General features: G+C 45.8%; 4 protein-coding genes across 5 annotated transcripts; 1 reads left to right on the top strand and 3 right to left on the bottom strand.

The window, feature by feature from the left end:
* Positions 1 to 237: 237 nt before the first annotated feature.
* LOC128754034 (replication factor C subunit 1-like) lies at positions 238 to 7,340 on the bottom strand. Its single transcript, XM_053856340.1, has 23 exons — positions 7,241 to 7,340; positions 6,685 to 6,819; positions 6,543 to 6,618; positions 6,237 to 6,347; positions 5,877 to 6,169; positions 5,728 to 5,799; positions 5,420 to 5,497; positions 4,982 to 5,332; positions 4,459 to 4,572; positions 4,168 to 4,347; positions 3,987 to 4,091; positions 3,513 to 3,903; positions 3,338 to 3,453; positions 3,143 to 3,257; positions 2,950 to 3,038; positions 2,736 to 2,873; positions 2,506 to 2,601; positions 2,186 to 2,439; positions 1,909 to 2,026; positions 1,630 to 1,775; positions 1,357 to 1,570; positions 802 to 993; positions 238 to 731 (listed from the first exon to the last, which is right to left on the bottom strand). Exons 1-23 carry the CDS (start codon positions 7,241 to 7,243, stop codon positions 645 to 647), a joined length of 3,474 nt encoding a protein of 1,157 aa, XP_053712315.1. The 5' UTR covers positions 7,244 to 7,340; the 3' UTR covers positions 238 to 644.
* Positions 7,341 to 8,220: 880 nt separating this feature from the next.
* LOC128754040 (60S ribosomal protein L9) lies at positions 8,221 to 11,105 on the bottom strand. 2 transcript variants are annotated; one of them, XM_053856354.1, is made up of 8 exons: positions 11,043 to 11,105; positions 10,488 to 10,534; positions 10,290 to 10,405; positions 9,887 to 9,982; positions 9,625 to 9,757; positions 9,325 to 9,405; positions 8,749 to 8,857; positions 8,221 to 8,363 (listed from the first exon to the last, which is right to left on the bottom strand). In XM_053856354.1, exons 2-7 carry the CDS (start codon positions 10,531 to 10,533, stop codon positions 8,751 to 8,753), a joined length of 579 nt encoding a protein of 192 aa, XP_053712329.1. In that variant the 5' UTR covers position 10,534; positions 11,043 to 11,105; the 3' UTR covers positions 8,221 to 8,363; positions 8,749 to 8,750. The 2 variants fall into 2 exon arrangements, with proteins under 2 accessions (XP_053712329.1, XP_053712328.1); XM_053856353.1 differs by having other exon boundaries at positions 8,221 to 8,366; positions 11,043 to 11,101.
* A 304-nt stretch (positions 11,106 to 11,409) lies between these two features.
* Positions 11,410 to 16,176, top strand: LOC128754039 (lipoyl synthase, mitochondrial-like). The gene is made up of 11 exons (XM_053856352.1): positions 11,410 to 11,563; positions 11,745 to 11,920; positions 12,622 to 12,715; positions 12,844 to 12,924; positions 13,040 to 13,196; positions 13,306 to 13,363; positions 13,451 to 13,579; positions 15,116 to 15,261; positions 15,335 to 15,405; positions 15,639 to 15,750; positions 15,886 to 16,176. The coding sequence occupies exons 1-11, from the start codon at positions 11,480 to 11,482 to the stop codon at positions 15,945 to 15,947; spliced, it is 1,170 nt and encodes a 389-aa protein (XP_053712327.1). The 5' UTR covers positions 11,410 to 11,479; the 3' UTR covers positions 15,948 to 16,176.
* Positions 16,177 to 16,206: 30 nt separating this feature from the next.
* LOC128754038 (UDP-glucose 6-dehydrogenase) lies at positions 16,207 to 23,840 on the bottom strand. Its single transcript, XM_053856351.1, has 12 exons — positions 22,211 to 23,840; positions 21,339 to 21,500; positions 20,851 to 20,952; positions 20,190 to 20,390; positions 19,926 to 20,123; positions 18,342 to 18,489; positions 18,176 to 18,270; positions 17,978 to 18,108; positions 17,678 to 17,814; positions 17,285 to 17,376; positions 17,105 to 17,215; positions 16,207 to 16,935 (listed from the first exon to the last, which is right to left on the bottom strand). Exons 2-12 carry the CDS (start codon positions 21,498 to 21,500, stop codon positions 16,825 to 16,827), a joined length of 1,488 nt encoding a protein of 495 aa, XP_053712326.1. The 5' UTR covers positions 22,211 to 23,840; the 3' UTR covers positions 16,207 to 16,824.
* Between the last annotated feature and the right edge of the window lie 1,064 nt (positions 23,841 to 24,904).

Here is a 24,904-nt window from a genome sequence, read left to right as displayed (position 1 = left end):
CTTTTATGCACTGAACCCTCCCTGATGATGTGACTGAAACACATTCAAGTGCTTTGGCAGACAGGCTTGGTGTTCTCCTCCAGGGCGAGTGCGACGGCTGAAGTTGATCCGAACCTTGGTAGTAATGTACTGAGCATGTCTCACTTCAGCGGGCTGCCAGGCTTGTCTTCTACAGCCTTTGATCTCATTCCGTGAAAACATGATGCTCATTTATGGGGCTTCTTTTACCTTTGAGTTTATCATTTTTTATTTTCATTTCACTTTCTATAAATTGGTAACTCGCCTAGTAGTAATCTGGTCCTTGTCTCCTCTGTGGCAGGTGGCGCCACTGGTCCGACTGATTTCTGCTTCTACATATTCATGTGCATGTGTAGTAAGGAGTCGCAGGCAGGGTCGGCCTCTACAGTCATCTACCATCGCATGTTTTTACAGAGTTCTCCGTACACAGCAGAGCGCACAGGTTTGTTGATACAGTAACAGAGAGCATATTTACAGGTCCGTCAACACAGGCATGATCATGAAGGTAAAAAAAAAAAAAAAGCGCTGTGGCTGTTGTTGAGTGCTGGACGCAGGTCCAGACAGTCTTACTGCAGAGGTGGACTCCACGTGATTTGAAGCAGAGACGCGTCAGTCAGTCTTGCTGCTCATTTCCTGCCCTTGCCTTTCCCCTTTCCTTTTCCAGACTCTGTCTTCTCTTTCTTGGTCTCTCTGGGAGCTTTGGACTTCTTCTGCTGTGGAGACCAAAAAGGCAAAATCAGACAACCGAGTCAGGCTAAGTGACTCCAGTTTTTTTATGCTTACTTTGATCATGGCGTCAGTCTTGAGTCCATCGCTATCGTCCTCAGACTCGTGAACCTCTTTGTCCACGTCCTCTCCCCCCAACTCTGACTCTCCTCCGGCAGCACCACCGCCACGCCCTTTCTTGACGACTTGTAAGGAGTACGGCGTCAGGTGCACCTCCTTGTTGTAGGCACGGGTGAACGCTGCCTTCACCTGCGAGGACCATCAGATCAGGACCAGCTGCACTGACAGTCACCTCCAAATAGAGGCGCTCTAGTCTCTATTTTTTTTAGAACAAGCCTGAGGTTAAATCATCGCTAGAAAACGACTGGCTTGGGGGCCACTTGCAGACATTTTCAAGTGTTAGTAGTTCTGTGTTTTGACATTTGACATTAAGCACTTCTCTATTTACATTCACCATTTAATGGTGCTGAAGCCTGGTGTTGGCTGCGTGTCATTTTCCACACTATCAGCCCAGTGGCGCTCTCTTGAGAGACGAACACAACCTGCAGCTCATCTGTGCATGAAGCTGGGGTACATAAGGAGCTGCATCCTGTCCTGCTGGCCCCTACTGACCTTAGAGTCCAGCTTGGAGTAAGGGTCCGCTTGTCCCCCCCACACACTGATCTCCATCATGCTGTCCACGTCCTCCCTGACCAGCTGGTAGTCATCCAGCAGCTGCACGGCCCGGCCGGCTCCCTCCGCTCCGAGTCTCTGCAGCGGGCTCAGCAGTGCCTGTCTCAGGTAGTGCAGGTAGTCCAGGTTCACTGCCTGTCTGCTGCTCAGGGTCCTGCAGGGAGACGGGCCTGAGTCCAGAGCTCAGCTCAGCGGAGAGCAGGACCAGCATACCTGAGGTGCATGTGAGAGGACAGCTCCTGGACGATGCGAGAATGTTTCCCAGTGGAGGAGTTCTTGCCCAGCCAGCTGGGGAAGGAAGGGAAGTGACTCATGTAGCCTCTCATGAGTTCGCCTGGAATCACACTGGCGTAGATGGCCTGCGCACGCACACACACACACACACACACAGGTTAGTGTTGTCCCTAAACCCAAACAGTCAACGTCAGCTTAAACATCCAGTCATTTCCAAATACTCCATGGGATGTGCAAGTCCCGGTGTGTGCGTCTCACCTGAGTGGGCAGCAGCGACCAGTTCTGACCCGAGCGGATCCGTCTGTCCACCAGATCTCCGTCACAGATGGAGTCTGCCGCCTTGCTGAGCAGAACCAGGTGAGACTTCAGGTTGCCGCTGAAACAGAGACCAGAACAAGGATGAGCAATGCATGCTGGGACGCCCACATCTGATAATCCATGATAGAGATGCTGAGCTGGTTCACCTGAGATCTACAGCTGATATGAATCTGGGAAAAATACCAGGCAGGTTTTCAATCCTAACCCACACACTCACCCAGCAGCAGCCGGCCGCACGTGCAGGTAGTTCTCCTGGACAAAGAGTGGCGCTAGCGAGTAGTCATGGAAGAAGAGGTCGGACTTGTCGATGAGGCTCATGTGGGCCGTCTCCTCCCCGGCAGCGAAGACCTTCCTGCACACGTCGAAGGGCCCCATCTTCATGTCCTTGCGAGCTTTGGCGGCGTCCGTCTTGCACTGGTCGTAGGTCATCACCTTGTCTTTGGCCGACCACATGCTTAGGTTGTGGATCACCTGACGCGGTCACATGATCAGACACCAACAACCACAGCTGTCCTGTCACCTGGCCCGGATGTCTACCTGCCGCACGTCCTGGTTGGAGGCCAAGATGATCTCGTTGAGAGCCGGGGGTTTGATGTTGATGCCCTCCTTGAAGGCGATGGACATCATGGCGCCCTAGACGGAGACAAGCCACCACGGGAAAGAGAGTGGAGAAGACATCAAATGAAATGAAACATGAGAACATCATCTTGTGTCAGATAAAAAGTGAGAAGCACAAAGCAAGTTTCTTGAGTCCCTGCTGTGTTCACCTTGATCTGGTCCACTCGCGGCCTCTGGAATCTCAGGTCGAAGCAGTAGTTGGCCAGCGAGCGGATCTTCATGGCATTCCTGTCATTGCACATGCAGATGATGGGGATTTTGGAGCTTTTGATCAAACTGATGAGTTCCTGCAAGAAAACAGCGTTATGGCGCTCTCTGCTGGTCCCCGATAGAACTGCATGTCTGGTCAGGAACAGCCGGTACCTGCATGCCTCCGCGATCCTCATTCCCCGCCATGCCGTCCACCTCATCCATGATCAACACGTGTTTGCTGCTCACTGTCTGAGAGGTTCCTGGGATGCACACGTGCAGAGTCAGTGTTCATTAAACTCCTCAACAAACCCTATGGGTTTAAGTCCTCACACTAGCATAAACAAGTCTAACACAAAGTGTCCACCTTTGTAGAAGTTCTCGATGCTGGTGTTGTTGAGCGACTCGGCCACAACTTCCTTCAGGCTGTTCTTGCTGCGGGTGGAGCTGGCGTTCATCTCCACGTAGCTGAAGCCCAGTTCCTGCAGACGCCCCGGTCACTTCATCACCATCACACAGAACCTCAGAGTGAACAAGGATTGGGAAAAGCTTCAGGACTCACCTCACAGACAAGGGCAGCTGTAGTGGTCTTGCCCACACCTGGAGGTCCGGACAGCAGGGCAGCTTTGTGACCTGACCCATCATCCTTGGTGGATCCAAACTTCCCAAACCTGGCGGCTACAAGTCCCAACATCAGAGACTGTAGCCCAAAGATCCCTGAGAGGAGTCTGAGTTACCTGCAGGTTTGGACGTGGCTCCTCCATGGTGCGTGTGCCAGTTCTGGAGCCAACGGAGAAGCTTGTTGGCACAGCTCTGCTCCCCCTGCTGGCCGATCACACCCTTCAGCGAGGTTGGCCGGTACTTGTCCACCCAAAGGAGACTCGGACTCTCTTTGACTCTTGACGCTGCTGACGGCAGATCCAGCTCTCTCCGGACCGCCTGACCGGACCCTCTTCCAGGGGGTGTGCCCACCGCCACGGTCTTGGAAGTGTGCCCTTTAGTTAGACTGGTCTTCGATGGGCTGGGTGTATGAGGAGACCTGGAGTTTCCTTTAGATGGAGAGATCTTCTGAGATGTCGGGGTGCTCTTCGAGGTCGAGGCTGGAGTTCTCCTTTTTTCTGCTTTGATCTGAAACACAAAACAAACTTGTCTTATACAAACACAATTTCAATCAAGCATTGACTAAGAAGTGGACCATCAGAAGTGCTGACCTCGGCCTCTGCAGCCACCTCAAACTTGGACTTCTTCCCAGGTTTGGTTCTGATCAGATCTAACAAATCGTCCTCACTGAGGATCTTGGTGCCGAAGCCCTCGGCCTGGGCAAGAGGAAGAGTTGATAAACCCACTGGACTCACAGCATCAACGTTGAGCAGCACCACAGGACTCAGTCACCTTCTCCAGCTTGGACACACCACTGTCCCGGCCCTGGACCAAGTAGTTGGTCTTCTTGCTCACGTTGCCCGTCACTTTCCCGCCATAGCGCTCGATCAGCGATTTGGCTTCGTCCCTCTCCATGGACTCCAGGACACCGGTAAGCACAAACACACAGCCCTCCAGACAGTTGTCCGCGCCCTGAACACAGACAGAACAGAACCACAGCACAGGTGGTGAGATGTGCTGGCAGGTCTGTCCAGCGCAGCAGTTCCCAGATTATGTTTCACACATCAACAGTCAGTCTGTTACCGTTGGTATCTCCTTGGATCCCAGAGCTCGAGGTCCATCCCGGTTGAGGTAGTTCCTGAAAGCAGCAGAGTTGACCTTCTTCCTCTCCTGGTCTTCAGTACTGGTGCTGGAGCTCTGAGCACATACACAGAGATGGATGTTCACGGAGCATTCCTGTGTTGAACAACTATCTAGGTCAGTGGCATTAAAACATGTTGACAATATTTCATGACAATGTTCAAACTAAACATATGTCATTCTGTTTTTATATTCCATCTTCAATCAGTGACAGATCTGTTTTGTCAAGATGAAAGTCAAATGAATATCAGCTCAATGTGGAAGTAGTGTGGAGAGTCTGGAGGTACACGGTCATTGTTCTAAACGTGTATAACAGCAGAAACTCCCACTGCAGCAGCTGCACTCCACTACTGGCGGAGAGGGGAGCTCAGTGTGGTCCAGAGAGTTGCGTGTTCTGAGTGAATTCGGGGCTTGGTTGAGACAGACGGAGCCCTGCAGATGTCTACTCATCCATTCATTGACCCACCTCAGGTTTCTTCGGAGACGTCTTTAGGGCAGTGGGCGTTGTTGCAGCTTTTGGTGTAAACTTCATTTCGGAGCTGGACGAAGCAACAGGCTCTTTCTTGGGAGAGGTTTTCACTTTAGCAGGCGACCTTTTTGTCTTGGCAGGATCATTGTTATGTTCCGCTTCTTTTTTCATCTGGGCCAGCTTAGAGGCAGCTTTGGCCTTAGCCGGGTTCTTCTTGGGACTGGGGCTGATGGCGTCCTCTGAACTACTCCGCCTACGGTTGATCTTCGACATGGTCTGCCCTTCCTTCTTCTCTTCTTCTTTCTTTTGAGGCAAGAGATCCGTTTTGTCATCTGAACCTCTGCGAGCCTGAAGGAGAAATAAAAAAAACATATATACATCAAACCACCATGCCAAGTTCATGGTGGTTTGTTTAATCTTGATGCCTCAGCCCACCTTCTTGGCCAGCGGCTGCTCATCTAGCAGTGCCAACGTCTTTGCAAAGTCCTCATCCTCGTGGATCTGCCTTTCCAGCTGGATACAAAACAAATGTGGAAAAGCCTTGTAATTCATCATATGAGAATGATCCATGTCCAGGCAATTTATTGAATGCAGCAGGAGCTATGGACTTCAGAAGATACACCTTCAATAACGCAGTTAAACAATATATATTGATGAGGGCTCAAAGTCCAAAGTCATATTCAACAGTAAATAAGAAAAAGAATTGTGCAATATATATAGTCACAGATAATGGAGGCAAGTACCTCCATGTCCTCGTCCATCTGCAGCTGTCGGGCGATCTGTTCATCGCTCAGATCGTCGGTGTTTTGTGTGGGCTGAAATGAGACAGAGCAGCCTGGTGAATTTTGTGAGTAAGTAATTCAGCGTCAGGATGAGTTGCAGTGACCCTCACAGCTTTTCTCTTGGTGCTTGCAACCAGCTTCTTTTCAGAGCGCTGGATGTTCCCACTGCCGAAGTAGTCAAACACCGAGGTGGGTGTCTTTTTGGGTGGAGGGGGAGGAGCAGACTTAGGAGTGACTGGAGCAGGGGGACATTTATTCCCTGCCTTTGCTTGAGTGGACGACAATTTAAGTGGACTCTTGACTTCTTCTTTGACACGAGCAGAGTCTGGAGACGATTTGGACTGCTTGGCGTTCTTTGATTTAGCTTTGGCTTTCAAAGTCAGGAAGTTGTCACTGTCAGAATCTGTCAATCCAGAGAAAGGTGTGAAACAATGAAAAGGTTTAGTGAAGTTACTTACACCTCCACCCACCTGTCTCAGAGACATACTGCACAGGGTCTTTTTTGGGTGGAGTTTTTGTCTTGGTGCCTTTCTCTTTTGGCGATTTCTTAGACTTTTTTTTCGTCTCCTCTGAATCTGAATCTAGGAAAAAGTGACAAAAGTGTCACTACATGCACTATAAATCCAAGGTAGTAATCAACAATAACATTCTAGTCAAAGATTTAAATAATAATAAAAATTTTCACAAGGATAGATAGCTGTTTCCTCAGTCGGTTACATGACACTTCAGTTTTTTGAGAGCCTCCACGCAGTCACAAAACAGAAAAGATAAATTACCAGAATCAATGACGGCATGCTTCTTTCGTTTTTTTGGCTCATCCTTCTGTTTTACATCTTTTTTGGAGCTTTCAATCTGAAAGGAGGAGACCGAATGAGTTCAGGAGGATGTCGAGGACAGACGCTGCAACAGATATCCTGCCTTGTTGGAGTCCTTCCTCGGTAAGTCCTCGTCTGAAGAAAGAAGTTTTTTTGTTGTCTTTTTCTCTCTCTTAATGTTGCCATTAGTTGCTGGTTTCTGCACTCCTGCTGATGGTGCAAAGAACCGTCGAATATCCTGCAACAAAAACGTTGTTTACTGTCACGACGTTTTCCAAGTATCACCTACTGTGATCGAATAAAGGAAAAGTGACGTATAAAAGTTGAAAAAGACCATATCCACGTTGCAATTCAGTGGAGAAAAAAAAGGTATGGTCCACAGTCAGTTAGAACGCTTCATGAAACAACTAAGCTATAACTATTACATTAGACAAACGATTGATAATATTAAGTGTTGAAGAGAACGCTAGTTAACACTGTCACGTCACATTCAATCCAGAAAACAATAGTAAACATGGTCACAGTTCGAGCTAACAAGCGCGGGTATAACTTCATCATGAGATTTGCCGACTCACAACACGCCTGTTCACACTTCAACATGTTTTATTCACAACAACAATGTGCAGAACAGACAGAGCCGCTTTGCAACAGCAACGTACCATTGTGGTGTGATATTCTGGCAGTTCTCGGTGGCTTTAGCTGTCAAAGAGGGAAGAATTCCCAACTACAGCTTGGCGCGAAGCAGCAGTCTAACGGCGCACAGTGATGACGTATGCAGGCCCAGCACCTTAAAAAATTCCATTACCCCCGTAATGTAAAGTTCCAGTTTTTAGGAGTAATCCATACGTAATAACTGGGAATTATGTTGCACTACAAATTAACCAAAATGTGAGCTTACGCTAGTATTGTTTAACAAACACGATGTTGTGACGTGAACTGTTACTTGACTACTGTTTAGTAAATGTGCGTTTAATTCATTTTATTCATTTCTATCTGTACCTTTGAAAATCTTGAGCTCAAACACCTTTTTGGTGCTGCACCCGTTTTAATCCAAGTGCAGTCCTACAGGTTTTTAGTTCAACAGTACAGTAAGTGCTTCCATTTCTACAGTTCTCCAATTGAAAGAGCTTACAAAACTTTGTGGCTGTCCACATTCATACCGACTGGGACTCAATATGAAAATGAAAACCTAGCATAACTACTTCAATAACATGCATTCACACATGACAAGATCAATACCAGTTTCTTTGGCCTCCACAATTACAAGTAACCGCAGCGATGGCCATAGATTTCTCCAAGTAAAACTAATGCTTTGGCATATTGCTGCACAGGCATTTTCAAATATATACAGCACAGCATAATGCTGGTCATATATAGATATGTATATATTTATATATACATATGCGCTACAAATTACATAACTATTGGGAGGGGACATCATTTTCACCTGTAGTTCAGCAACAGAAATGTCAAGAAATCAGTGGCCTCAGTGAATATGATCAATGACTGCAAATGTTTACATCCAGCCATTTCAATGGCAGATTCCTGCATCACAATTCCATCCAACCTCACAGCAACCTAGATTGGATTAAAAAATAAACACCAAAATGACAATGTGCCAACAAATACACAGAAATGATTGACTGGAAAAGCAGATATTTTATTGGTCAAATCAGGACATGAACGTATTCAGCAGCATCTCCACCACAGCGATGTTCTGGCTGACAAAGATGTGTCCAGACATTGACCTCTTTTTCTGAGTGGTGGCCTGCTGGATCCAAGCTGCTGCAAATGACAAGAAGAGAAGCCAGGCTGTTATAGGGATGAACTAGACCTGGGCTGTCAAACTGAATCCCAAAAGGCCCATTTGGATGCAGGCTTTTGTTCAAGCCAAAGATGCTGCAACAGACCAACAACTGATTCAAATCTTCAGAAACCTGGTTGGTCTGCGTGCTCCTGATCGGTTGTACCAAAAACCTGCACCTATATGGCCATTTTGGGATTTAGCTTGACACCTGTGAACTGGATAACATGATCCAGCAGTAGACTGGTTAAAATGTAAAGCTGACATTAAAATTTTCAAACAGAGCAACAATCTCCTGTAGTAAAGTGTATGGTGAAGATTCTCCATACAGAAGCTTTAAAAGGACATGCAGTGGGCCCTCACCTCTACAACTCCGGTTCCACTACTGTTCCCTTCTCAGACACATAGATGCCATCCAAGAATTTTCTGATGTCCTTATTTTTGACTGTGGTGGCCTGCTGGATCAGAGCAGCTGCAGAAGAAATGAAAAGAAAGTTAAGAGCACAGCTGCCACAGTTGGCGCTAAAGAACAGAGGTTTCCTTTTAACTGAAATTCTTGCAGTGAAAACATGAGTGCTAACATGTTTGCCTTACTTTTTAGTGATACAAAAACTACACAAGGAAAAACAAAGGATACATTTCAAGTTAGGAAGATGAATGAGGTGACTAAATAGTGAGGATATTCAGTCAGAGTATGTCAGGTTTGAGGTCAATAAGAATGGGTAAGATAAACAATTGCAGATGTTGGGACAACTTCCCACCTGTGCAACGTGAGCTACGGTAACTAGATGGTTCCTCATGGGTCACCCCTTTGTTTCCCAGTTAAAGCAATGTAAGTGACAATGCACTGTTGATCTTTTCTTACACTACCACAGAAACCCTCAACTGGCTTAATCTAAATTGTGTCACAGCTGCAACTGAACAGTGGAAGAAACCCACCTGAGTTTGACACCAGCTCAATATCGTTACCCTCCAGCACAAGCTCATCCTTCTGTGAAGCAGAGACCGCACACACCACACCTGGAGGGAAGAGCACAAACAACCCAACTTGATGCGTGTTCCATAACTCTGCAAGCATACCCACCCATCAGCTGGCAGCACATAAACATGCAATACACCATTTTAATCATTTGTTTGCCAGCATACAGTCTCAATTTAGAATACCCTAACGCATTTAAGAACATCACAATGGTTATAGCCCCTTTAAACAGGTGAATGATCCTGGTTGTCAATACCTACCAGACCTCATCCTGACTTTGCGGATGTACTTCTCTCCCAAGAAGTTCCTGATCTCCACCATAGATCCAGCCTCCTGGATGACGACGTTGATGGGGAAATGGGCATACACGGAGCGCATTTTGTAGCGGAAGCCCTTGGGTTCACCAAAACAAATTCAAAACATTAAATAGTTGATAAAACCCAGCAGAAAAAAAAAAAAAAAAAAAAAAAAATCACAAAAAAGTTGACACAAAGCAAGCTACATCCACAGATTTTCACTCACCAGAGTCACTCCTTTGATCATGTTCTGAACATGGCTGCAGATGGTGCGGACTGTGGCCAGTTCCTTCCTGTTACCCCACCATTTCTCAACACGCAGCTGATAGAACAGATCCATTAAAACAGGTAAGCAAATGGCATTTTGATTAGCAGCAGTTTGATCAAGTCAGTGTGATTTAACAATCAAGTTTTAGAAAAAAAACCGAGGGGAAACCATATGCTTTGCTAATCTAGAAATGGTGCGACTTAGTCCTGTGTAAGAGAGATTGTAGGACATGACAGCTCACCACTGACTTCTATTTATTCATTACTGTTTTAATGTGTAACGCAGTTTTTTTTTTTTTTTAATGACTAACATTTTATTTCCATTCACAACAGACCGCAGACAGAATGAAGAACACTCCTACCTTCTTGTTTTTCTTGCCGAGCAGACTAAGCTCCAAGTTGATGTGGTTGAACTCCCTGACCAGTTTGCCACGGGGACCTTTGACAGACACTGTCCGTCCCTTTAGCCTCACCTCGACTGGAGGAAGCACAGTTAAGTGTTGGCAAGTGAACGTACATTTCCAGAACTTCAGACCAGTGCAACGCTACCAAGCCCTTACCATTGTCGGGGATGTCGACAGTCTGGCCGCTGAGAATGGTCTTCATTCTGTCAACACATCAGTACATCAACATGAGGCGGTTGTTTCAGACACAGACGCCTTACAACTGGACTGAACAAAAACATGCTGCATCACCAGTCATCCCTAGATGACAGCAATGCACCGCTACACTGGGCTATAGCAAGTAGCATTAGCGCTCATGCGGACTGTGGAATTAAGTCTCGCACATTGACCAAGAATGGAACCTGACGACATCAAAAGCCATACAATGAAAGTCAGAACATGTGGGACTGGGCAAACTTGTGCTAGTCTACTGGTATACGACTGGCTGCGGCCCTCGAAGTAGCTCCCTCTGCTTCAGACAGACGCACAGTCCACTTGATAAACAACTTCATATTACACATCGCGCAGGGTCATTTTGAGGAAAAATACTCATCGAAATGTCATCTTGGTAGATTTATGTTTACGTGTGTTGAAAGGATGGAACGTATGACACTCAACATAGGCAGATTAACTTAGATGAAGTTACAGAAACGAATCCATTGCTAGCCTCACCTCGCCGGTAGTAGAGGAAAGGAGGACGGATCGACGTCACCACGCTGTTGTAGGGTTTGTGCGGGCCGTCACAAGGCACTACCAATCGATCGATGCAATCGATAAAACTGAAACGTTTTTTTTTCATATATTTGTTTCATTTTAGTGATGAACGTAAACGTACGGTAAATTATCAACGGTATAATTGTCCATAGTTCTTTATTATTTATGAATGGAAATTGCGCTATCCATTTGCCTTTGATACATCAGGTATATTCAGTCAAGTAGAGCGTACTGTGTGATACATTATTTGTCGCCTGTCATTAAATATTTACTGATTCCCATGTATATGTTGACACACGTTCCCACCCCGCCGCGATCACGTGAATTCTTCTTTAGGCCAAACCAATCGAATATCGATTTCTGTTGTCAAGGACAGCTGGCTAACTGCTAACACTATGGCGTTGCTGAAACACAGCACATGTTTAGTTGGTCGTTTTTCTATCAATAATCTATGGCTGTGTTCCAAAAGTGCTCCGTATGTAAGTAATTCCAAAGTGTCCTTGAGTGTCATGTTTCATGTCGTGTCGTGTTGTGTAGGACTTGTCTGCTTGCTCTTGAAAATAACTTCTCTGCTTGACTGATGTTGTTATGGATCTTCACGGTATTCGCAATGTTGCTGATATGGCGGTCGACTAACTCGGTGATGATGTCGTTCTTAAGCTTCACACCGGCGGCTTGTCAACTGCTGCTAGTTCCTCTCCAAGTCCAGCGGACAGGAAGAAGGATCTGCTGTCTGAAGATGGACCTGATCTGCAAGACTTCATCTCTGGAGAACTGTCCGAGAAAAGCAAGTGGGAAGAGTACAGAGGCAACCTGAAGCGACAGAAGGGAGAACGGTGGGTGGTGGTTTCTGTTAAATTCAAAAGTAATACTTAAGTCTTGTCTGATTGTTGAGAAAGCGAGGGTTTAAAGTACAGATAAGTGTTTATCTACGCGACCCTCTGTCCTCTCACATGTTCTAATCTAAGACATGGCTGCCTTCTGGGTCTTAAATTATTTGGCCACACTTTAGAATAGGGAACATTTACCCTAAATAAACTGCTTATTCATATGCACATTCACAGTGTGTTAGCCAATAATTAATCACTATACTGATTATTAAGACTGACTAGATTTTACCCTGGAATAGTCAGTGAAGGCTCACTCTAAACAACACCATAACCAAGTATGAACCCTAAACAAATAAGGTATGAATACTGATGTTTTTCCCAATCTAAAGTGTTAGATTGGAGAAATTGTTCATACATTTGAAAGAGGGAGATGTTTATTTCAATCGCACACCAAACAACAGTACAACAACTTGAAAAAGAGATGACAGTATAATAAAAATTTCTGCTCCTTTTGTAAAAAAAAAAATGCTTGTAAACAAACTAATACGTGTCAGTACTTTATGATGAACATGTGGTGAAAAAGAAAATGAAAAAAGTGTTGCTTGTGTACAGTATGAACTGTCGGGCTCGGCCACGTGAACCAACATGAAGACCCGGACAGTCTATTTGATGTTTAGGACTCCATTAACTGTGTGGTGTTACAACAGGCTGCGTCTCCCTCCATGGTTGAAGACAGAGATCCCGATCGGAAAGAACTACAACAAACTCAAGAACACACTGAGAGATCTCAACCTTCACACTGTGAGTCATTGAAGTTTGAACAGCATGGCCCCTGATAGTGACTCTTGTGAGTCACAGATATGATGCTGGTCAGGTTTAAGGTAAATATGACAGTGGATGACCTCTTCATTTGTTTGTATTGTGTGCAGGTGTGTGAGGAGGCCAGGTGCCCGAACATTGGAGAATGTTGGGGCGGAGGAGAGTATGCCACAGCGACTGCCACCATCATGGTGAGTGACCCAGTGACCCGACTGACTCACGAATCTCTTTCTTTCTAATAAGATAAAAATACACTTATGTTTAGCATTTCACGCTGCCATTTCATCACTGACTTCCTCTGTGTAGCTGATGGGAGATACGTGCACGCGGGGCTGCAGGTTCTGCTCTGTGAAAACAGCAAGACAGCCTCCACCACTGGACCCTGATGAGCCTTTCAACACAGCCAAAGCCATCGCTGCCTGGGGCCTGGACTATGTGGTGCTGACGTCAGTGGACAGAGACGGTAATGGACCTCATGCTTTAAACAACCTGATATAAATGGGGTTCATGTTTAGTGCAAACTGAAGTCCAGCGAGTGGATGTTTACAAGACCACTTTGTTTTCCTGGACAGATATTTCAGATGGAGGAGCAGAGCACTTTGCCAAAACTGTCTCCCACCTGAAGGAAAGGTAGACTCTTATGGGATTAAAGACAACCTCAGAAAAGATAGACGTCTTGTTTTGTGAGTTTATATCGTCAACATTTTTCATTTTAAGGAACCCTCACATCCTTGTGGAATGTTTGACTCCTGATTTCCGAGGAGACCTGGCAGCTGTGGGGAAAATTGCTGTGTCAGGACTGGACGTGTACGCTCACAACGTGGAGACGGTGCGCGAACTGCAGAGGTGATGCCGTTTATGATTTCAGTTTATAAATATATATACATATATAGCTTTTCTGTGATTTTAAATGATGTTTGCAATTAAAAGCTGTGCATGTTTTTTTCTTAATATTTGTGAGCGTACTTTGCATTTGATTAAACACATCATTTAGTAGCATTAGAAAATACTCATGCTTTCATAAACCCCTCTGAAAGAAACCTAGTCTACACTCATAACAATCTGAGTGACTAATTTCTAAACTTCTGTTCTGAGCTAAGGTCTTAGAAGAAATGGTGTCCTCTCAAATTGTAGAATTAATGTGTCAGAAACCTGTTTGTGAAAAAAATCCTGTCTGGTTTTAGATCAGGACACACCTCAGAAACAGCTCTTATAAAAGCAGTGGACAAAAGCTCCATTTTCTTTTAGATCTCAGTGCAGCATTCAATGCTGTTGACCACAATCTTCACTCCTGCTCTTAGCTGGTTCCTGTCATGTGTCTCTGACAGGACACCGTAGATAACTTCTTGTCATCCAAAGCTAAATTTGCCTGTGGTGTGCCACTGCGTTACATTTTCGGTCCCATTCCATCTTCGGTGAAATCATGCAACGTCACCAGATATAGAAGTATCATGTATTTCAGCTGTGCTAGCACGTCTTGTTGATGCCACCAATTGAATGGCACAAAATGTCCCTCAGCTGAAGCAGTTAAAAGCAGAAATATTAGCCTTTCCCTCACTAAACTTTCCTACCTTCCCTGACAGCAGCCTCGGCCACTTGTCCAAAAACATACCTCCTATACTCCTATCACTTCGGTGTCCTATTTGACTCCTCACTTTCCTTTTACCCTCACATTAAAAATCAGTCCAGTCTTGTTTCCGACAGGTGCTCCATACTCTATATTCATACTCAAAATCTATTCTTGCATTCATATTCTCCTGACTGGACTACTGTAACTCCCTTCTCAAAGTCAAGACTTAGATTTTGGCGACAACGGCACCTTATCTGTTACGAGTTCCTCTGACTGAGGAGACCCCGAACACAACATCAAGCTCGACCCTTAAAACACACAGAGTTTACTCTGTAACTCCTGCTTCTACTGAGATATTATTGAACCATGCATGTATGTACTATTCTGGTTCTGTTTGTGAACAGTGTTCTGAAAGGTGCTACATAAATTGTATGTTTTCGTCAGTATGTTTATATGACAACAAACAGCGCTTAAAAATATCCGCAACACATAAAAAAAATCAAACAAAAAAGAGAAAATACTCTGTTTGACCAGCAGATGGCGCGTGCTTCCGTTTTCGAGAATACCTCAATAAATAATGGACTAGTGCGAATAGATTTACTCCCAAAATGACCCACAAATGTGTCGATTTAAATAAATTACCTATCACTGTGGTGCCGTGTAGGACACAAAATTTTATAAAATGAAATGGGCAACACTGACCTTATCTATTCTGTGAGGAGGTGTTGAGCTAGAGCCTAAATATACTGGATATAAATAAATAGTTCTGAGATGTTTCTAAGTTGTGGTGACATCTTGTCCTCTGAACTCAGACATGTGCGAGACCCTCGGGCAAACTTCGACCAGTCGCTGAGCGTCCTGAGACACGCTAAAGCAGTCAAACCCTCCGTCCTGACGAAGACCTCCATCATGCTGGGGCTGGGAGAGACAGACCAACAAGTCCTCAACACTCTCACTGGTGCGTGTCCTCACACTTGGTGATTTATTGCCAGAAGCGCATCACTGTCAATGAACTCGACGCTGTGTTGCAGAGCTGCGAGAGGCTGGAGTGGACTGTCTGACTCTGGGGCAGTACATGCAGCCCACCAAGAGACACCTCAAGGTACGGAATACTCTTAATACTATGGACTGTAGCTCTACTGAGGGGAATGTGGGACCCCATTAAGTGCTGGATGGTTAGGACAAGCCAAGACTGTAAAGAGTGTTGTTGAAGAATTAGTAACTTTAACAGTCAACAGTTCAAGTTTAGTACATATAATATAGCTGGAGATAAATCAAATGCTGCTCAGTTGTGCTGTGGTCTTATCTATTCACTTCATGTGTGCCGTGGATCAGGTGGAGGAGTATGTGACTCCAGAGAAGTTCGCTCACTGGGAGAAAGTTGGAACTGATATGGGGTTTGTCTACACTGCCAGCGGGCCGCTGGTTCGATCCTCCTACAAAGCAGGTGAGATGCAATCCACATTTCTGAAGGATGATTTGCAAAATGTGCTGGTTCTGGTGCATTGATGCCTCTCCCACTCTCTACTACACGAGTGTGTTCACACCACAATGAGCCACATGTTTTTTATTCTATTTTCAGGGGAGTTTTTTCTGAAGAACCTGCTGAGGCAAAGAAAAGAAGGTGCCAATCATGTGGAGTGAAATTCGGCCTTTTAAGGTGGGACGAGTGAATCGGTTTAATTCGCCCTCTGCAATAGGGCAGCTTTGACTCACACAGCTTCAGGTTGATGTCTCGGATGAACGTCTAACCAAACCCAGTCTTTGAGAGATACTTTTAAACTCCTTTTAAACCCAAGAAGCAACTTATTTCATAGATATTTCTGTCTTAAGTTTTGTACAAATGTATATTTGTTTGAATAATAAAAACACTTATCACGATGTGTCCTTGTGGTTTTGAAAATAGAAAGCAGATTGGACGCACATTTTATTTCATTGGCCAATAGACAGTACAATGACAGATTTAAAAAAGGACATTGATTAAAATGATGGTATAAAAATACTTTAAAAACAGTATAAAATGTTTCTATTCAGAGGCTATACTGTAGTAAACACTGTATAAAACTAAAGGTACATGAGTGCGTGTAGGCGTGGGTTCAAGTCTTGAATGCTGAAATGCTTTAAAAACTGGCTTGTTGACTAACTTCATTCAGAATCAACATTCATAATCACATTCACACTTTTTGGGTCTGAAGCTTCATTAAATGAATGATTGTAAGGCTGGAGCTGACAACTGTAAAGCCGCATGCACATTATTTCATTTTCTGCAGAAATGTTTCAGTCCATCTGAAGAAAATGAAGTATAAAATTCCAAATCTGATAATTCAACATTGAGAATGTGAAGTCAGGATTTATAGACAACACAAGTTAAAACATAAAGTGTCTGACTTTTTCAGATGAGCAGGTGAAATGTCTCAGACCTAATGTGGGAGGCGCATTGCTCTCAACAGTAATTTAAAATATTGTTGCGTGAATGCAGCTTGTAGTTGATGAAGGAATGTGGCGCAAATGTGTGCAGGCTTTAGGCTTTGGTCTTCTTGCTCGGGGGTTCGATGGCAGGGGCACGAGGGCCGACGGCTGCAGGGGTGTAGGGGATCCTGGCTGCCGTCACTTTCTTCCCGATGGTCTCGATCTGGAACAGAGCGCAGTGACACAAGTCTAAACTGAAGGAAACCAAGTTGACTTCCCCTCTAAGCCACTCAGATTCATTAGCCTTAGAAATCTAGTAGAGTTCTCACACGCAACCTGTTTAAGAGGTTTAAAACTGGCTTAAATATTAAGCCGTCTCATCGTTCCCTCACCTGGAAGCCGATGTTCTGGAGGGAGGCGTGCAAGTGGTCCAGAACTCTGCGGCCGTCAAATATAAAAGCTGGTTTCAGCATTTTCTTGTAGATCTTCTCGTAGTCCAGCTCCTGCGGTGTGAAACAACAGTGTAGCCTTCTGCTTAACACGCAGTGCTGTACAGAACGAAGGGTTGGTACCTTGAACATGTCCCACTCGGTGCAGATAACCAAAGCATGGGCACTCTGGCAGGCCTCATAGGGGTCAGAGGTCACGGTCACCAGCTCCGACACTGACAAAAGAGTTTGATGATGAAGACCATTTCAGAGAAATATTCCATCGCTGACACAAAAAAATGGCACTCGTAGGAAGTCCAGCTGAAGAACAGTAGTCCAGAACAAATCAGGCATGACAATATTGTCTGTCAAAGGCTGATATCATTTGCTGTTTAATGCATTAATGATACTGAGTAATTACCCTCAAAGTCCACAAGATAAGACATCAGATTCACATGGCACAAGAACAACCTCACTTAACTGAACTCATCATTGAACCAACTGTAATTTCACAAGTTTTCTCACACACACACACACCTCTCTCTGGGTCGTCTGAGATGCTGGGCTGGGACAGGTCATGGACGATCTGTTCCTTCAGAACTTTGGGGTCGTAAATGAACAGCTTGGCCCCTTCGTCCATCAGATACTTGGAGATGTAGATACTGGACGACTCTCTGCGGTTACGACAGAAACACGTTAAGGGAAGGATCAGGGTTCACTGCGGTGCGCTGGCAGGAGTGTCTCTGAGGTAAAGGTATGATCAACAATGACACAGCACCTTTTTATACGTGCCATTTGTTCAAGGATTAATGTTTAACCTGTGAGAACAACACCCACCGCGTGTCCCCGGTGTCTTTTTTGAAGGAGAAACCCAGGAGTGCGATTTTCTTGCCAGTCACTGTGTTGAAGAGGCAGTCGATGATCCTGCAGGCGAAGCGCCGTCTCTGATACTCGTTCATGTCGATCACCTGAGAGGGCCAGAGAGGGCGGCTGAAGAGAACCCCAACAGGCGACGGGCTGGATTCAACTTCTCACCTGCTGCCAGTAAGAGGCCACCTCGGGCAGGTTCAGGGCTTCACACAGATAAACCAGATTCAGCACGTCCTTCTGGAAACAGCTCCCCCCAAAGCCTGGCCAGACAGTCACGTGGGTCACATGGGTCCTCACCAAAATCAGCAGCCACCTGCAGTCAGTCACTCACCCACGCTGGCTTTTAGGAACTTGCTGCCGATTCTCTGGTCCATACCGATGGCCTTGGCCACCTCCTCCACGTCCGCACCCGTGGCCTCGCACAGGGCGCTGATGCTGTTGATGCTGCTGATTCTTTGAGCCAGAAATGCATTGGCTGCCTATAAAATGCGCATTAGCATCTGTGACTCCATGGAAGTGAGGTCACTTCAGTTTTTAGTTTAAAAAACGGGTCCGCTTTTTGCGATATTAGAATTAATAATCTATGTAGTTACAGGCAGCTGAAACCTATCCTTGCTGCTGAGAGCGAGCTGTCACGGACGCCTTGGACAGCTTATGGCTCCATGCTTTGAACTGTGGGAGGAAACCAGAGTGCCTGGAGGGAGCCAAGGGAGTGAACATAAAAATGCCTGCTTTAAAGCACAATGTTCTACTGGCTAGCAACAGTTTACATTAAATGCATCACTAGCAGCAGGACTATCAGCCTCAGAACATAAAAAAACCCACCTTATCTGTCGCTCAAATGAAACAGTGACACAAACCAACGGGAATCAAAAAACCCTGCAAAGGTCTTTCCTTTTAAGACTGACTGTTTCACCTTGTCTGCCAGTTCGTCTTCTCTCCCCTTAATATCCATGGCCTCCTTTTCTAGTCTCAACTTTCTCCAATATTCTCTTCCATAGCATTCCCAGACAGCAAGTCAACTTCCAAGGACAGAACCACACCAGACTGGTCTGTCAGTGTCCTCAATGACCTAGCAAGCATTTACTTTCAGAAAAATCTGATTGTAAAATCCGTCAAAGAGACGGCGTGAGAAAGCATTGGTGTATTCTTTTAAACAAGCCAAGCTGCAAATATGAAGCCTGATGAAGTTACTACTTCACACTAGCAGATGGCAGACACCCTGGCTTCGATCTGAGCAGCCTTTGTGGGCGTGTTTCTATCACAGTTTTGGAGTAAATAAGATTCTGAAAACTGCCCCACAGTTGAGGAGAACAGGCAGAGAGCGAGTCGGACTGACAGCAGTCCGATAGAAAAGTCAACTCGTGTTTGCAACAACTTCTTAGTGACACAAGCTACGGTCTTTTGAAATAATGAAATCAATATTTCATAGAAAATCTCTGGCATCTAAAGGTTTATATTCACTTATTTGACTGGTATTGGACAGATGAAACAAAAACATTTCTGCACCAAAGTCGGACAACGATAATTAATTCAGGCACTTGTTCTCACAACCTGACCTTATTGACAAAATTCTCACCGTCTCATCCACAATTAGAGGTGGGTAACGGACTATTTTGGGGGTCGAGCAGCTGACACTCAATTTGTCTCCTACACGAACAACGTCTAATAAGTGTTTTGATTTCTTTTAAACTTGAAAAAATCGTGTCTATTGTTATTACCATTTGTTCTTCAATCTTGCTCCAGTACCCCATATTGAACGGGAAAAAAACCCAAAACTAATAAAAAACTAAACTGAAACTAACTAAATAAAAATGAAACCGGTTGAAAAAAATCAAATCCACACTAACATTGACGGCTAATTATTTTCACTGACCCTCGTCATTAAACACCTGGCCACCCGAGTCCAACTCACCAGTTTGGACAGCTCTGAAGACCATGTGTTGGTGGTGATGATTCGCTCTTTGGGCACCCAGTGCTCATACACGGCACACAGCGCTCTAATTGCCTTTTGGCCTTCCGGCGACTCGTCTCCGCCAATCAACACTCGGTCCGGCTCCTTCAAATCCCGCACCGCGGTTCCCTCCGCCAGAAACTCGGGGTTAGACAGCACCTGCAAACACAGGCCACATTCAGAACCTGCACACCTGCTTCATCATGAGGCTCTGCGTCCACTCACCTGCAGTTCTAGGCTCGGCTTAGTGTTGGCATCAAAGATCCGTCTGATACTCTCCGCCGCTCGGACGGGGACCGTGCTCTTCTCTGTCACGATCTTGTATCCGTCCGACACTTCCACGATCCGCCGAGCGCAGGCCTCGATGAACTTCAGGTCCGCTGCACGACCTTTCCCCATCCCATAGGTCTTTGTGGGAGTATTGACCTGCAGCAGAGGAGAAACCCTTGTGATGCTGCTCCTGCACAGCTATAGGGTCGCAAAAATCTACTCTCTCTACAGTGTTCAAAACAAAACTGGACTCGTGCTCCTGTTCTCCGGATTGAGAAAAGATGCTGGTTATTGGAGGCATATTTCAAGGACCTCTGTGCTGTAGGTGGCAACAACCAGTGTGGTTTTTGTAGGAAATAGGGGCTCACATCAGACTGTCTTGGAAATGTGCTTATAAATGTCCTTCAGTCCATGCTACTATTTACCTATCATGATTTGTTCACATCCCGAGAGAGAGTCACATGACATGAGACGCCAAGGAATACTGAAGATTTTAACTATTTACTCTGAGTGTTTATTAGTGGTGTCCTGCTGTGTGTGTGTGTGTGTGTGTGTGTGTGTGTGTGTGCGCGCGCTCATTACAGAGTGAAAGGGTGTGAGTGTGCGGTGGACTCACAGAGATGAAAACAAGATCTGCCTCTCGGATGGCTGAGTCAATGTCTGTGGAGAAAAACAAATTTCTTCCTCTGCATGACTCAACGACATCTTTCAGGCCCGGCTGTGAAAGGAGGAACAAGAGAGAAAAGTTTTTTTAAAAAGCATGACAAAATAGTGAGTCGTCAGTGGAAGGGCTTTTGCTTTCGTCATGGCAGAAATACATCTCACATCTGGTCTGGTTTCCTAAAGGGTTGCATCACCACAACAGCCTGCGACCAATTAAAATTCAAAAGCCGCCCTGTGACTTCACTCAGTTCTCCGTCACTGTCAAGAATAGTTTCCTAGCAACGAGAACTTTCTCCCACTCCTCAGCCTCAGCTGAGGGACCCACCCGGTGGCAATTAAAAGCAATGTAGAGGTCAGATATTTTGCTCTAGTGAAGCAAGCTGGTGGGCTGTTCTGGATCGGTGCTGAGGCCACACTCCCGTGAACCCGAACACGACTAACCTCGTAAATGGGTAAAGTGTCAGAGTTCCAGGCCTTGATGCGAGACTCATTGACATCGACAACCGTCACGGTGACCTCCGGACACATCGCAGCGATCACACTACACGTGGGTCCACCCACATATCCGGCACCAATGCAGCAGATCCTTTTTATCTGAAACATCTAGAGGACAAACAAACATCAGTCTCATTTAGCTCATAAAAAGTCAGAGCCATCACTCATCATTTAAGTCTATATAAATGCACCAACACAATGGGCCACCTGAAGGGAGAGCTTGAACAAAACTACCACTTCATTCCCTAAACAGCAGCCAAATTACCAATATGTTTATATTTCACTCAGAAAACTAACCATATTTCACTTTTTAAAGTACTGGCTCATGTTTATCATTAAATAATAATAGTTATAACGGTTCATTTAATATCCATATTGGCTCTTGCTAACGAGAAACGAGGAAAAATGAGACAGAAAGAAAAAATACAATTTAATAAAATTTCATTTTGTGACTCTGGTCGGTGGCATGGGTCCAGTTTCACGCGCTGCGTTAGACAGAACTGAAGCTGAGAGGCTTATTCATCTTCACTTGAATAAAGTAGCCTTGGCTCGCTAAACCATTGAGGCTCAGGACCAAGAGGCAGACTGACCCCCCCACACTCCCCCAGCAGCACCGGTGTAACCTGGCACTGAAGATAAAGAGCCATTCATTCGGCTGAAACACCTCATTATGAGAATTTTAACCAGATCTCCCGTTCATATGTTGAATGTTTCGCGGTGCTCTGTAACCCTCTGTCAAGAAGCCCTCGTCCCCGCGAATGGAACTGGTCCGGCCGTGAAAGGGGTCTGTGTGGGAGCAGCTAGCACCCGGGACTCACCTTTGCCAACTCGACACTCAGCAGCCAACTTCAGTGCAGATGGTTTTGCGGCTCGCTCCTGAAACACGGGACACGACGCGGACTTCGGAATTGTCGGAAACTGTTGGTTCCAGGTGAGAGGTTGCAGCAAAGCTTCAGGAGTTCTCCGAGTCCACCTGGTTGCTGTCAGAACTCCACCCGCCTGGTCCTCCTCACCCACACTGGTCCACGTCCCTACTCAGCACGTCCTACTAGCCAGTAAGCGCTTCCGGTGTGGGGGCTTTCAGAATAAGAGCATGCTCGCTTGAAGCTTCCCTGCTTTTAGCGGAAATGGCCAAGGGGAAGAAGCTGTTCCTGTGACGGGAGGTTCTGGTCTGGATTGACCGTAGCCTCCTGCCAGAGGGAAGAGGAACAAACAGTCCATGTCCAGGGTGAGAAGGGTCGGCTCTGATCCGACCTGCACGTCTATGGGTCCTGGAGACATACAGGTCCTGAAGAGGTGGCAGGTTGCAACCGATCACCTTCTCAGCAGAACGTATGATACGCTGCAGTCTGCTCTTGTCCCTGGAGGTGGACCTGTTGTACCACACAGTGATGGAGGAGGTGAGGATGGACTGGATGATGGCCGTAGAACTCCAACAGCAACTTCGTCGGCAGTCGTAGTTTTTGTAGCTGCCTCAGGAAGAACATTCTCTGCTGGGCCTTCCTGATGAGGGACCTGATGGTTGGCTCCCATTTGAGGTCCTCAGTGATGGTGGTTCCTAGGGAGCAGAAGGAGTCTACAATAGGAATGGGTAAACCAGCCTACATGAGAGGGGACAGAGAAACTGTTACTCTCCTGAAGTCTATAACCATCTCCACTGTCTTCTGGGCATTGTGCTCCAGGTTGTTGGGGCTGCACCAGGACACCAGCCGCTCCACCTCCCTCCTGTAAGCCGACTCATCTCCATCTGAAATGAGTCCGATGATGGTGGTGTCATCCGCAAACTTGATCAGCTTCACGGACTGGTGGCTGGAGGTGCAGCAGTTAGTGTACAGGGAGAAGAGCCATGGAGAGAGAACACAGCCCCGAGGAGACCCGATGTTGAGGGTCTGAGTGTCGGAGACAGTCGTCCCCAGCCGCACACGCTGACTCTGGCTGGTCAGGAAGTCTGTAATTCATCTGCAGAGGAAGTCAGGAACGTTGAGCTGGCGAAGCTTGTCTTCAAGCAGAGCTGGAAGAATCGTGTTAAAGGCAGAGCTGAGGGCCACAAACAGGATCCTGGCATAGGTTCCTGGGGAGTCCAGATGCTCCAGAATGAAATGAAGGGCCTGGTTCACTGCATCGTCCACAGATCTGTTGGCTCTGTAGGCAAACTGCATTGTGTCCAGGTGAGAAGCAGTGATGGACTTCAGGTGAGAGTGAACCAGGCGCTCAAAGGACTTCATGACCACAGACGTCAGTGCCACCGGTCTGTAGTCATTCTGTAGTCATTCGTCCTGTGATCCTGGCCTTCTTGGGAACAGGAATAATAGTGGAGGATTTAAAGCAGGCAGGAACATGACAGGACACCAAGGAAGCATTGAAGATGTCCGTGAACACTGGAGCCAGCTCAGTAGCACAGTAGAAACTCTGTCCGGACCCGCAGCCTTCTGAAGGTTCAGCTTCTTGAACTGAGTGAGCACGTCCTGCTCCATGATGTCAAGAGAAGGAGGGGGAAGGGGAGAAGGTGGCTCATCAGTGACTGTGATCAGTGACTGTGATCGTCTTTGCTGTCTCAGTGACATCGTTCGTGGAACATGGGGGTGGAGAGACCACAGAGGTGTTGAGGCGATATGGCTGCTCAAAGTGACAATAGAAGTTGTTCAGGTCCTGTGCAAGATCGAGGTTGTTAAGCCCTCTCCACACTGCAGCCGAGTCACTGGCTGAGAACTGCTGCGTAAGTTTGCAGTCAATGGCACAATCACTGACTAAAACACAATATCGAACAACAACAAATGGACACAGATTGGGAAAAAAGATGTCCCTTCTCTAACCTACATATTCATGACGTCACACGTGTATTATTACACTCTTCACCCAGTCAATAAAACAATAAATACATCAAAGTTTTTAACACAACCCAGTTATATTATTGATGTAACAAAGCATGTTTATTTTCAGACTTTCTGTAGTTCAGCAGCTGAACTTGGAATAGATTATTAGTCTGGATAAACACACCAACAGAAAACATATATCACACGTCTCGGATTTGGTCACATTAACAAGTACACACAAAACTATAGGTGGAGACGTATACACATACATCTTTATTATATAACTATATAACTCTTATTCCTGTTCAGGATTGACAGACAGGGCACCAGTCCATAGTAGTAGGTGGAGACACAAACCTACAAATATTTAAAAACATGCCTCTAAAATGACTCACAGACACATCTCTATAGAGATAAACATACTTACACTCTAACATGCTTGTACACACATACAAAGAAAAACACAAGTGGATGAAGGAGGCTGTGATACACAGATATATACACATGCAAGTACTTCTCAGAATAGATGCACAAACAAAGTCACAAGTCAGTTCACACAAATGCCTGAATGACTGCACATAACCCTTTACTTCAGAAAAAGAAACAAACCAAAATGCATACTTAACCCCAACATTACACACCTACAGTACTTAAATGCAGACACAGACGCATGCGTACACTTAATATATACATGACAAC

The sequence above is a fragment of the Synchiropus splendidus genome, chromosome 2, assembly GCF_027744825.2.
Source record: "Synchiropus splendidus isolate RoL2022-P1 chromosome 2, RoL_Sspl_1.0, whole genome shotgun sequence".
NCBI lineage: Eukaryota > Metazoa > Chordata > Actinopteri > Syngnathiformes > Callionymidae > Synchiropus > Synchiropus splendidus.
Note: the sequence above shows the minus strand (reverse complement) of the source record. Positions and strands in the feature narration are given on the sequence as shown.

What these genes read in the sequence shown, in the direction of transcription:
- LOC128754040 (XM_053856354.1), bottom strand. Translation starts at nt 10,533, where the DNA reads ATGAAGACCATTCTCAGCGGCCAGACTGTCGACATCCCCGACAATG. An exon ending in CAAAGTCAGGATGAGGTCTG is followed by an intron (nt 9,406 to 9,624) that starts GTAGGTATTGAC and finishes TCTTCCCTCCAG; the next exon opens with GTGTGGTGTGTGCGGTCTCT. An exon ending in TGAGCTGGTGTCAAACTCAG is followed by an intron (nt 8,858 to 9,324) that starts GTGGGTTTCTTC and finishes TTTCTTCTGCAG; the next exon opens with CTGCTCTGATCCAGCAGGCC.
- LOC128754038 (XM_053856351.1), bottom strand. Translation starts at nt 21,500, where the DNA reads ATGTTTCAGATAAAAAGGATCTGCTGCATTGGTGCCGGATATGTGGGT. An exon ending in AGCCGAGCCTAGAACTGCAG is followed by an intron (nt 20,124 to 20,189) that starts GTGAGTGGACGC and finishes CTGTGTTTGCAG; the next exon opens with GTGCTGTCTAACCCCGAGTT. An exon ending in GTTCCTAAAAGCCAGCGTGG is followed by an intron (nt 18,271 to 18,341) that starts GTGAGTGACTGA and finishes CTGTCTGGCCAG; the next exon opens with GCTTTGGGGGGAGCTGTTTC.
- LOC128754039 (XM_053856352.1), top strand. Translation starts at nt 11,480, where the DNA reads ATGGCGTTGCTGAAACACAGCACATGTTTAGTTGGTCGTTTTTCTATC. An exon ending in AAGCGACAGAAGGGAGAACG is followed by an intron (nt 11,921 to 12,621) that starts GTGGGTGGTGGT and finishes GTGTTACAACAG; the next exon opens with GCTGCGTCTCCCTCCATGGT. An exon ending in GACGTCAGTGGACAGAGACG is followed by an intron (nt 13,197 to 13,305) that starts GTAATGGACCTC and finishes TTTCCTGGACAG; the next exon opens with ATATTTCAGATGGAGGAGCA.
- LOC128754034 (XM_053856340.1), bottom strand. An exon ending in CGAGGAAGGACTCCAACAAG is followed by an intron (nt 6,619 to 6,684) that starts GCAGGATATCTG and finishes TCCTCCTTTCAG; the next exon opens with ATTGAAAGCTCCAAAAAAGA. An exon ending in CGCGAGTGGACCAGATCAAG is followed by an intron (nt 2,602 to 2,735) that starts GTGAACACAGCA and finishes GTCTCCGTCTAG; the next exon opens with GGCGCCATGATGTCCATCGC.